The sequence below is a fragment of the Nicotiana attenuata genome, unplaced genomic scaffold (genome assembly GCF_001879085.1).
Source record: "Nicotiana attenuata strain UT unplaced genomic scaffold, NIATTr2, whole genome shotgun sequence".
Taxonomy (NCBI): Eukaryota; Viridiplantae; Streptophyta; class Magnoliopsida; order Solanales; family Solanaceae; genus Nicotiana; species Nicotiana attenuata.
Window position 1 is genome coordinate 150633 of NW_017671725.1, and position 12781 is coordinate 163413.

At 33.7% G+C, this 12781-nt stretch overlaps 1 protein-coding gene across 8 annotated transcripts; it reads right to left on the reverse strand.

The window, feature by feature from the left end:
• Nucleotides 1–2918: 2918 nt before the first annotated feature.
• LOC109209877 lies at nt 2919–12396 on the reverse strand. Of its 8 annotated transcripts, XR_002065452.1 has the most exons (5): nt 11945–12396; nt 10273–10514; nt 10096–10186; nt 5272–5391; nt 2919–3249 (listed from the first exon to the last, which is right to left on the reverse strand). XR_002065452.1 is itself a non-coding variant. In XM_019373233.1 (4 exons), exons 2-4 carry the CDS (start codon nt 10488–10490, stop codon nt 3046–3048), a joined length of 510 nt encoding a protein of 169 aa, XP_019228778.1. In that variant the 5' UTR covers nt 10491–10514; nt 11945–12396; the 3' UTR covers nt 2919–3045. The 8 variants fall into 8 exon arrangements, 5 of the variants coding, with proteins under 5 accessions (XP_019228778.1, XP_019228777.1, XP_019228779.1 ...); XM_019373233.1 differs by lacking the exon at nt 5272–5391 and having other exon boundaries at nt 2919–3246; XM_019373232.1 differs by lacking the exon at nt 5272–5391.
• Nucleotides 12397–12781: the final 385 nt, after the last annotated feature.

The following is a 12781-nucleotide window of genomic DNA, read 5'->3' on the forward strand; positions in this document are numbered from 1 at the left end:
TGGTAAAAAGTTAATTTGATATTCTATTTTTGTTCTTTTTTGCAAAATTATTAGTGTTATTGACTCTTCAACCACTTTGGATTTCTATCTTTTATAATCTTAAATTCTTTCTTAGTTTCTCGTTTTAATTATTGAGGGTAATGTTCAAATATTGCACGAAAAAGGTGATGAATAGAATGTAAGATTGTTATTTTGAAATTGGGAAGTGTGGGATTGTTCCCACATCGGGAGAGAAAAGTCTTTTTTTTAGCCTTTTAAGCACTTGTTGCTTTCATATTTTTTGATTTAGGACACATACTTTTTAAGTGTGTGCTTTAAGTACACTATTTTACTTTTAATTTTATTTTGTGAGTTGTGACAGAAATTCAATTTATTTGAGTTTTAAATTCAAAATTCTAATAACACAGTTATATCTATTATGAAAGGGTCTGTCCAGATATGTCTATTTCTGAAACAAGATATCTTTTCTAAAAGAGTCTGTTGGTTGCCTATAAATACACAAGAACTCCCAACGAAGTGGCATAGAAAAATCACAAGTACTATTTGCATGCTTTGTTGTATTCTGAAGAGAATCGTTTTGTATTTTCCTAAATTAGTATACATGCGATAACTCTTTAAGGACAGTCAATTTTCACGCCTCAAAGCACTTTTTGTTTATTATTTTCTAACACAGAAAAATATAATTTGAGTAAGAAAGTAGTTCAAATATAAAATTTAAACATTTTATAATTCATATATGTCGTTGAAAGGTAATGTTTACCGAATTATTGATATATTAGCCTTCTGATAAAGCTTCATTACAAAGTTGGGAGATTTGCAGCCGTACCCTATTTTTATGCCACCTTTTAACCTATACCCTGTTTTTAAAAACTATTGATTTCGTAACCAACTAACAAAAATTCCGTAATAATATGACCATTATACCCCTTCCAAAACATATAAAAGTCTGTCTCTCCTCCGTATTCCCAGATTCAAATTCCAGATCTCCTCCGTATCTCCTCCATCAGTCCGTCTCTCCGGAGATCGCGTCTCGCATTCAAATTCCATATTCAAATTCAAATTCAAATACAATGTAAGTATTTTTTGAATTATATGTTTTCTGATTTGTTTGAGCAACTTCACTGATATGCTGAATTTCTGTTTGACGATGAATTCTAACATTCTAAGCTGAAGTTATTTAGTTAACGAGCTGGCAAATAACACAACGAAGAAGAAATTATATTAAAACATTATATGATTATTGTAAATCTTCGGCATAGTTGCTGAAGTTTTTTTGTTAATAATTGAAAACTTTGGCATAGTTGCTTAAGTTTTTTAGTTATTACTTAAAAACTTCAGCAGGCGGAGCTGAAGTTTTGCTCCTATACTGGCTAAATTAAAATTTCATATTGAATGAAAAAACTTCGGCCTAGGTGCTAAAGTTTTTTAGTTATTGTTTAAAAACTTCAGCAGGAAGAGCTGAAGTTTTTTAGTTAATATTTAAGACTTAAGCAAGAAAAAACTAATTAACATAAACATAACAATAGAAAAAACGCAAATAAACGCACAAAAACTAACAATAAAAACTTAAAATATAATTAACATGAAGAACAAAATAACAAAAATAACAAAAAGAAAAACTAATCGTCCATATTATCATCATCGTCGTCGTTGTCGTCGTCGTCGTTCTCACTACCAGATGGACGACCATCTTCATCAGCAAGATTATCAAATCTTGCATACATCAGAAGCGTATCGAGCTTGTGGTTGATTTCTTCGAGCTCCCTGTCATATTTGTCTATCACCTCATCCAGTTTTAATTCAAATGCCTCCATAATGTCTTGCTTCAGCTCTTCTACTATTTGCCTGATGACAACATCCATTTTTCTTCTTTTTGTATTTTATGTATGCTAGAATATATTTGTTTGAGTGAATAAACTCTCAAAGTATAGCGTGCTTTTATAGGGGAAAAAAATTGTGCATGGTATATGAAAAGGCAAAGAGGAATTTTAAACGTTGTCTAAAGAAAAGCGTGCATGAATGTGATAGGAATGTAATTATTAGACTAACACATAACCCCAACGGAATATAATTACTACTTTAATTGTCTTTATTATGTTCACTCCTGTGTACTATGCAATTAATGCTGAAACGTGCTCAAGTTTGTTGAATTCATTTTCAAATAACTTCAGCTCAATGTGCTGAAGTTATTTAGTTCATTTCTAAAAACTTCAGCTCTTGATAAGCTGAAGTTTTTCCCCTGCACTCGATAGGTTTTGTCCAAAAGATTTTTCAAATAACTTCTAAAACTGCAGCACTTTATAAGCTGAAGTTTTTCTCCTGTACTCGATAGTTTTGTCCTTAAAGCTTTTTCAAATAACTTCAGCTCAATGTGCTGAAGTTATTTAGTTCATTTCTAAAAACTTCAGCACTTGATAAGCTGAAGTTTTTCTCCCGCACTCGATAGTTTTTGTCCTAAATCTTTTTCAAATAACTTCATCTCAATGTCCTGAAGTTATTTAGTTCATTACTAAAACTTCTAGCACTTGATAAGCTGTAAGTTTTGTCCTGGACTCGATAGTATTTGTCGTAAAGCTTTTGTTTATTTAGTGTATTTAGTGATGAGCTGAAGTTTTTGTCCTACATTTGACACTTTTGTTATGACTTTTTAACCAAAACTACAGTCTACAGGATGAATCCGATTTGCGTTGTTATAACTTTCAATGGGAGTTGAACTCCTGATTTCAAATACTTGGATCATGATACAAAACTTGTTCTACTTAATAAGGACATATCATTCAATAGTTTCCTGAAGAAAATTAGTGAAGTTGCAAATATTGATTCAACCAGATATGTACTAAAAGTATGGTTTGATATCAAACTAAATACAAGCAAAGGAATGCTTGTAACTTCAGATGAAGAACTCAGTACGTGTATACATTTGCTTACAACTGATTCAGCCTACAAGAATTGCCATTTCGTCATCGAAAAAATACAACCTTCAGAATCTGCAGCACTCAACCAATGTCTTGCATATGAGATAGATTCAGAACCTGAGGCTGACTATCAACATGAAGTACGGCATCCAATAATGGAAGTAGACAACGGGCAACAACCTTCTAACATTACAGCTGCTTCAGAATATATAGTGCTTCCACAATTACCCCCTCCAATAAATTCATACCAGTTTGTCGATGAGCAAGAAGAAGAAGGACAGCTAATAACAAATTGACAACCAACACATAATCCAACAAAGCTTTTTGTTACCTTCTGCAATGATAAGCAACAACGAAGATGAAGTAAACATGGAGCTTATACCGATACCATCAGATAGAATTGAAGAAATTGCTGAAACTTCTTGTGCTTCTCAGAAATCAAGAAAAAGAATGAGGAGACAGCTGAAAGAATCTCCACCATGTAAAATACTAAGGCACGATACGTTGCCTGAGGAAGTGAGAGTCGGATCAATCTTTGAGAACAAACAAAACATGACTAAATTTTTCTGCAGCTTGGAGCTAAACCAGAAAGTTGAATTCACTGCTATTAGATCATGTTCCAAGAGATACGAGCTGAAATGCATCGTGGACAAATGTGGTTGGAATGTACGTGCTACCAGAATAAAACATTCCACACTATTCAGGGTGATAAAACATCATAACATCTATGAATGCTCGGTTGATGCAAGAAAATCAGATCAGAAGCATGCTACATCAAATTTTATAAGTGAACAAATTATAGAACATGTTCGAGACAAAAAGATAGAGGTTACACCAGCCTTTGTAGAAAATGAAATGAAAAAAAATATTGGAATTGACATTGGTTATCACAAGGCATGGCGTGCTATTCAAAAAGTTGTTGCTTGCATAAGGGGAACACCTGAAGAGAACTACCAGATTCTTCCTTCATACCTACACATGATGATGGCCAAAAACCCAGGAACGTACACAAACGTAAAAAAAGATGCTCAAAATAGGTAAGCAAAACAATACTAACCATCAGCCTGAAGTTTCAAATGTTCCTATTCGAAAAAATTCACACCTTTTGATTTGTTTTTTTTGTGTTTCACTGTACATATTTGCTTACATGTTCTTTATTCCTGCGGCATCAGTAGCTGGTTGGTCATACTGTAGACCTGTTATTGCATTAGATGCAACGTTTTTAAAGTCCAAATATCGTGGTGTTCTATTTGTTGCTGTATCAAAGGATGCAAACAATCAAATCTTTCCTCTATGTTTTGGTGTAGCAGAATCAGAAAACAATGAGGCATACATTTGGTTCTTCGGGGAAATGAGAAAAGCAATTCAAGTCCGTCGTGAACTGGTTTTCTTGTCAGATAGAAACCAATCGATCGCAAATGGGATTAGAAAAGTTTTTCCTGAAGCTCACCATGGTATCTGCCTCTATCACTTTGAGAAAAATTTAAAGCAAAGACATGCAAAAGCCACGGTAATAAATCTTTTTCAAAGTGCTGCAAGGTCATACAAACGTGAAGATTTTAATCAGTTAATGTCCCAACTCAAAAGTATTGACAAGAAAACATACAATTACATAATGGAAGAGCCTCCCGAGAGATGGGCTCGATCGTGGTTCCCACGGCGACGTTATGATATGCTAACAACAAACATGGTAGAATCAATGAATTCCATTTTACTAAAAGGGAGAGAAATGCCTATTTTAAGAATGTTAGATTTCATCCAAGAAAAGTTGGGAGAGTGGTTTTACGAACGGAGAAAAAAGGCAAATGAAACTTTTCACAGAGTATCAATATGGGCAGAAGAAGAGATGACTAAGAAGATGGACTTGGCTTGCAAAATGTTTGTGAGTATATTTATTAACTTCAGCTTTTTATATCTGTTGCACTGATTTACTGCTTACATTTAAAAAATTTCATACTTTTTCTTTTTGAAGCAAAAATACACTAATATAGCTTGTCTTAATTTTTTATTCCTTGTTAGGTGTTCAACCTTGACTCAATGTTGTTTAGAATAAATAGTGAAGGAATCGAATTCATTGTGGACTTAAAGAAGAGAACTTGTGACTGCCTGGAATTCCAACTGGATGAATTGCCCTGTCCACATGCAATTGCTGCTATTAATAAGAGATATTTGCAGAAATCTAATTACTGCTCAAATTGGTATTCAAGGGAAACATGGTTGAAATTATATGAAGGACATGTGAATACCGTGGGAGATCAAAAATCATGGGAAATACCACAAAATGTACAATCTGAGATCACAAAACCTCCCGATGTAGAGATTTTACAAGGAAGAAGACAAAAGAAGAGGCATATACCTGCGACTGAATCATCAGTACCATTCAAGTCTACCAAATGCAGTCGATGTAAACAAGTTGGGCATAACAGAACAACTTGCTTGTCTTCTCCAGCACTTCATCCATATTCTAAGAAACACACTGAAAAATACTCCAAGCTTCAATAATCCTTGGTCTGAATTTAGACTTTCTTTATTATATGACATAATTGAAATGCGATTTTTTTCATAGGAATAAAAAAAATAAGGTCTTGGACAATTTTATATACTGCTAAAGTACAAATCACTCATTTTTGTTGCGCAGTCTTGCAGGTTTGGTTGCATATTAAAAAAGTACGCAATGACTTCTACGAGAAAAAACTTCAGGTTACAATACGTGAAATACATATCCTTAAACAAACACACACACATACAAACACTCTCACACATATGCGTATAGCACACAAAAAGAAACGCATGTACAAACAAAAGTTGTAGCATCTCTAAGAAACTAAGAAGTATAAAGCAAATATCAACAAAAGAGGGTGACAATTACATTGATATAAAAAGAGATCAGAACAACACACATATTACAAACAAAACTTCAGCTCTCTGGGCTGAAGTTATACAAAATTAACCTAAAAAACTTAAGCTCTATGGGCTGAAGTAAACAAAAATCATACCATTGGAACATAAAAAAAGGATTACAAACACTAACAATCATCACCATCATCATCACAGTACTCCTCAATTTTTCTAAATATCTCATCATCATCACTATCGGAGATAACTATAGGGTAGTCGGGCAAAAGACCACTGAATCCAAGAAGATCAATCTTCAACTTGTTGAATTCATCACGCAGTTGACTTGGTCTGAATTTAGACTTTCTTTATTATATGACATAATTGAAATGCGATTTTTTTCATAGGAATAAAAAAAATAAGGTCTTGGACAATTTTATATACTGCTAAAGTACAAATCACTCATTTTTGTTGCGCAGGCTTGGTTGCATATTAAAAAAGTACGCAATGACTTCTACGAGAAAAAACTTCAGGTTACAGTACGTGAAATACATATCCTTAAACAAACACACACATACAAACACTCTCACACATATGCGTATAGCACACAAAAAGAAACGCATGTACAAACAAAAGTTGTAGCATCTCTAAGAAACTAAGAAGTATAAAGCAAATATCAACAAAAGAGGGTGACAATTACATTGATATAAAAAGAGGTCAGAACAACACACATATTACAAACAAAACTTCAGCTCTCTGGGCTGAAGTTATACAAAATTAACCTAAAAAACTTCAGCTCTATGGGCTGAAGTAAACAAAAATATACCATTGGAACATAAAAAAAGGATTACAAACACTAACAATCATCACCATCATCATCACAGTACTCCTCAATTTTTCTAAATATCTCATCATCATCACTATCGGAGATAACTATAGGGTAGTCGGGCAAAAGACCACTGAATCCAAGAAGATCAATCTTCAACTTGTTGAATTCATCACGCAGTTGACTTTGTTCGACGATTACTCTATCCATAAGAGGAAGAAGAGTCTTCAGTTTGTTTTGCAGGTTGGAATAGTCGTTCCAGCTGGGAAACTGAAAACTATCAAACTGCTGCACAACCTTGTCGAACGAGGTTGAATTATCTCCACAACTACGTTCCATGTTAAGCCTATTCTGATATGATTGATTGGCACAGAGCTTTGGTCTAATTCTCTCCCAATCAGCCTTTATTTCATCCCACAAAAGCATAAGATTAGCCATCGGTTTGTTATTGTACCACTCACACTTCAACAAGATGAAGATTGATCTTCTTGGATTCAGTAGTCTTTTGCCCGACTACCCTATAGTTATCTCCGATAGTGATGATGATGAGATATTTAGAAAATTGAGGAGTACTGTGATGATGATGATGATGGTGATGATTGTTAGTGTTTGTAATCCTTTTTTTATGTTCCAATGGTATGATTTTTGTTTACTTCAGCCCATAGAGCTGAAGTTTTTTAGGTTAATTTTGTATAACTTCAGCCCAGAGAGCTGAAGTTTTGTTTGTAATATGTGTGTTGTTCTGACCTCTTTTTATATCAATGTAATTGTCACCCTCTTTTGTTGATATTTGCTTTATACTTCTTAGTTTCTTAGAGATGCTACAACTTTTGTTTGTACATGCGTTTCTTTTTGTGTGCTATACGCATATGTGTGAGAGTGTTTGTATGTGTGTGTGTTTGTTTAAGGATATGTATTTCACGTACTGTAACCTGAAGTTTTTTCTCGTAGAAGTCATTGCGTACTTTTTTAATATGCAACCAAACCTGCAAGCCTGCGCAACAAAAATGAGTGATTTGTACTTTAGCAGTATATAAAATTGTCCAAGACCTTATTTTTTTTATTCCTATGAAAAAAATCGCATTTCAATTATGTCATATAATAAAGAAAGTCTAAATTCAGACCAAGGATTATTGAAGCTTGGAGTATTTTTCAGCGTGTTTCTTAGAATATGGATGAAGTGCTGGAGAAGACAAGCAAGTTGTTCTGTTATGCCCAACTTGTTTACATAGACTGCATTTGGTAGACTTGAATGGTACTGATGATTCAGTCGCAGGTATATGCCCCTTCTTTTGTCTTCTTCCTTGTAAAATATCTACATCGGGAGGTTTTGTGATCTCAGATTGTACATTTTGTGGTATTTCCCATGATTTTTAATCTCCCACGGTATTCACATGTCCTTCATATGTTTTCAACCATGTTTCCCTTGAATACCAATTTGAGCGGTAATCAGATTTTTGCAAATATCTCTTATTAATAGCAGCAATTGCATGTGGACAGGGCAATTCATCCAGTTGGAATTCAACAAACTTGAGCACGTTTCAGCATTAATTGCATAGTACACAGGAGTGAACATAATAAAGACAATTAAAGTAGTAATTATATTCCGTTGAGGTTATGTGTTAGTCTAATAATTACATTCCTATCACATTCATACACGCTTTTCTTTAGACAACGTTTAAAATTCCTCTTTGCCTTTTCATATACCATGCACAATTTTTTCCCCTATAAAAGCACGCTATACTTTGAGAGTTTATTCACTCAAACAAATATATTCTAGTATACATAAAATACAAAAAGAAGAAAAATGGATGTTGTCATAAGGCAAATAGTAGAAGAGCTGAAGCAAGACATTATGGAGGCATTTGAATTAAAACTGGATGAGGTGATAGACAAATATGACAGGGAGCTCGAAGAAATCAACCACAAGCTCGATACGCTTCTGATGTATGCAAGATTTGGTAATCTTGCTGATGAAGATGCTCGGCCATCTGGTAGTGAGAACGACGACGACGACGACGACAACGACAACGATGATGATAATATGGACAATTAGTTTTTCTTTTTGTTAGTTTTGCTATTTTGTTATTCATGTTAATTTATGATTTTAATATTTAATGAAATGTTATGTTTTTGTCGCTAGTTTTTTGTGCGTTTTATTCGCGTTTTTTCTATTGTTATGTTTATGTTAATTAGTTTTTTCTTGCTTAAGTCTTAAATATTAACTAAAAAACTTCAGCTCTTCCTGCTGAAGTTTTTAAACAATAACTAAAAAGCTTCAGCACCTAGGCCGAAGTTTTTTCATGCAATATGAAATTTTAATTTAGCCAGTGTAGGAGCAAACTTCAGCTTTGCCTGCTGAAGTTTTTAAGTAATAACTAAAAAACTTAAGCAACTATGCCGAAGATTTACAATAATCATATAATGTTTTAATATAATTTCTTCTTCGTTGTGTTATTTGCCAGCTCGTTAACTAAATAACTTCAGCTTAGAATGTTAGAATTCATCGTCAAACAGAAATTCAGCATATCAGTGAAGTTGCTCAAACAAATCAGAAAACATATAATTCAAAAAATACTTACAATGTATTTGAATTTGTATTTGAATTTGGAAGTTGAATTTGAATATGGAATTTGAATGCGAGACGCGATCTCCGGAGATATGGAGGAGATCTAGAATTTGAATCTGGGAATACGGAGGAGAGACAGACTTTTATATGTTTTGGAAGGGGTATAATGGTCATATTATTACGGAATTTTTGTTAGTTGGTTACGAAATAAATAGTTTTTAAAAACAGGGTATAAATTAAAAGGTGGAATAAAAATAGGGTAGGACTGCAAATCTCCCAAAAGTTTTCCAAGGCTAGATGGGCTGCCAATATGCCCAAATCTTTTCTCTTAACATTTCATTAAATAAATAACCATAAATCAAGAAGTATGGGAGTATTGTTCTGAGATCGGTATTCTTAATGGAGTTGATTTTGGTACGGGTAGTACTTTCAAGTTTCTCCAGCAGATTACTTTCAAATTTCACGATTTTATAATTATGTTACCTAATTTAAAAGGTTTGCTTTTAAGATAGTATCGAAATAGATTATAAATTAATCTTGAGGGCTGACAATTCACGTTCCCCCTTTTCATATCTAAAGAAAGAGGACATCACAAGCAAATCAATGTATGCAAAATTTACAAACAAATAAAAATGGTACTCTCTTTGTCCCACATTATGTGACACTCTTTCATTTTTGGTCTGTCCCAAAAAAAATGATACATTTCTATAATTAGTAACAATTTAACTTTAAACTTTTCATTATATACCCTTAATGTGATGATTTATAGACGCAGAAATTTTTATGTCTTGTTTCAGACCACAAGTTTCAAAAGTTTTTTTTTCATTCTTAAACTTTGTGTCCAGTCATACATCATCTTATAAATTGGGATGGAGGGAGCATTAGTGAAATTCTTAACATGAATGGTCAGCTAGAAGCAGAACACAAAACGCAAGGAGGAAGAATATTACCAGTTTAACAGAAATCTTTGGATAAGATAGAAGTGCTGCTTTTACAGCTTCACATTCAGCTATGTTTCCTTTCCTTAGGAAATCCTTGTACCTGTGATGAACATTTTTTAATGTCATTACATTACCAGTAAAAACAAATAAATGTATAACTCAAAATCAGAATTTCCATGAACTTACATCGAATCATGCTGCTTTACGAGATCGGCCACTCTAGATTCAATCTTATCCATGTTAATTTTGTCAGTATACCATATCCACAGAAAAAGACTCGAACTATCAACAACACCTCCAAGACCGAAATGGTTGGACCATAAAAGAGAAGAGGATAAGATACTTCTCAGCCCCCCTTCCTTTCTTAACTGAGCATTAATCTCCCCAAGCTTTGAACGAAACATTAATTCAGGGAAAGTCTTGATTCTCTGTCCAATAAAAATAAAGTGGATTAGAAGAAGAATGCACCGAAAACTTCCAACGTTTACTTCTTCAAATGTTGAATCCCTTTAATTCATTATTAAGATTGTTTCACCCAAAGTCGCGTGAACGTGTACTTTGATTTTATTTTATTTTTTTGGGAAACGTAATCATGTCACGCGAACATATACACAATCACGATAGTAAATTAAATGCGCGCCTAAAGCATTTCCACGATGATCATGAGTTATTAGATTAATTTCCTAAGGTTTGAGATTATTGGTCAAAGTCGCGCGAACGCGTACCTTGATTTATTTGTGAAAATCATAATCATGTAACGCGAACGTGTACACAATCACGATAATATATTAAAAGCACGCCTAAGGCATACTAGGAATATCAAAGATTGTTCATTTTCCTAAGAATAGAGTTAATTGGGGAGGCTCTAATACTAGGAAATCTATTGGCCAGACCATTTTAGACTTAGGAGGGGAAGGGGGTTACTACTCTGGATAACTCCTAATAGAACACTGAATATAGTGCAAATAATTTACTGTAAACATTCAGCTGTTAGCAACTTCATTTAGGAAGGTAGAAGCTAAAGGATTATTATAAAGAAAGATCTTCTCCTAGTTGTGTAAATTCCAGAGAAAATGGTTCTTTCAGACATGGCAAACAAGGCAACACCAGATGATGTTCAAATTAAATCACAACGAAAGAGCACATCAGCAAGCAATCGTGCAGCTTTCTGCTGCACCCTACTGCCCACCACATAAGCACATGCAAAGGAAACATGAAACCTTTTCAATTTCAACTTGATTAAGATAGAAGCAAGATCTGGGCATGTCACGTTGGGAATATTGTTCCAATCTTTAGGATAAATCAAAATTTTCAAACACAGTACAAATTACAGCTCTTTAATTGCAAAATCAAGATTCAAGTTCACCGCCTCAAATTTCAATAAGCAGCTAAATGAACTCTAACTCTATGTCTGCTCCCTAAGCCTTTTGCTCCAAATTTCAGTCTACTTTATCGCAAAGTTTACTGCTCAAAGAACTGCTTTTAACATTCAAACGAATCAAAACTATGATTGAACATCTGTACACATATGCTTCAAATAGATCTTTCACACAGTGCTAATTTCACTAAACCTCATCATACTTACTTCATTCAAACTATAATATATGTAAGCGGAACTGATTTGGTCATATAACATGTGATGAATTTCCAAAGAAATGCAGGAGCTACATTATCACAAACAGCCGTGTTTCGAATTACTTCACCATTTCAGTCATTTTCAAAATGATACGCAACAACACATTTATTGCACACATAGGATGGCAGAAATTGAAATTTAGGCAGATGCACAAAATTAGACAAAAGACTTAACAGATCTGAATCATATAGTGAAAGCAATACAGGGAGGTGTAGATCTTACCAAGTTGAGCTTAGATAAAAAACAGTCAAGAAGGATGAAAACAGCTACGATTTGGAGCTCAGCAACAGGTCACAGCAAGATCAGCAGCACTTTAGACCAAAATAATGCTTAGGAACCCAGAAAATAGAAGCGAGCAGCAGTGGATTCAAACAATTGCCGAAATCCCTTTTCTATCCTATTTTTTAGCAACTATTTTATTTCAAAACTTTGAAGAATGCGAGAAATCGTGCTTAGTTGACTGCAATTGTACAGCTTACTCGAATTTTGACGTTAGAAATGGCGGCTGGTTCTTTTTCAAAGGGAAAGGGGTCTGACGCCGTCCCTGTTTCTTGTTCGAGGAAGAAGGCTGCTAGGGTTCGTCATTGGGGGTCCGATTCTGGTTTTAGAAGAGAGAATGAGAGAGCCAAAAAAATTTGAGCTCAATTAAACCTTCTCCTTTCTCGTTTCTTTTTCCATTTTAGCCACTAATTAACTGATAGTATAATATTGAGAACTTGAATTGCACAATTAACCTATTATTACATGAATTATCTAACAACTAATTAATTTGTGGATTGACCAACTCTAATTAATTTGAACCTAAAATGTAAAACAAACTAAAGTATTTTGTATTTTAAATAATGCAAACTAAATGTTAATAATGCAAGTAAAAACCTAAGAATGCAATAAACAAAAGAGAAAATATTTTTGATCATTTTCGTGATTTGAAATGCTACGCTAAAAGTGTGAATGAATGCCAAACAAATAAAAATAAAAATTCCTCAAATTATACAAAAGTAATTAAAACTATTTTGAATATTTTTGCAGTGTGGGGCAAAAATTAGGTGCTCACATTGT

Excerpts from the sequence above, each read along its gene's own strand:
- LOC109209877 (XM_019373232.1), bottom strand. The coding sequence starts at position 10,490 with ATGTTTCGTTCAAAGCTTGGGGAGATTAATGCTCAGTTAAGAAAGGAA. Across the intron at positions 10,187-10,272 it reads GTAAAGCAGCATGATTCGAT|GTACAAGGATTTCCTAAGGA; the intron begins GTAAGTTCATGG and ends TGTTCATCACAG. Across the intron at positions 3,250-10,095 it reads CAAAGATTTCTGTTAAACTG|AAGGTAACAAAAAGCTTTGT; the intron begins GTAATATTCTTC and ends TTATCATTGCAG.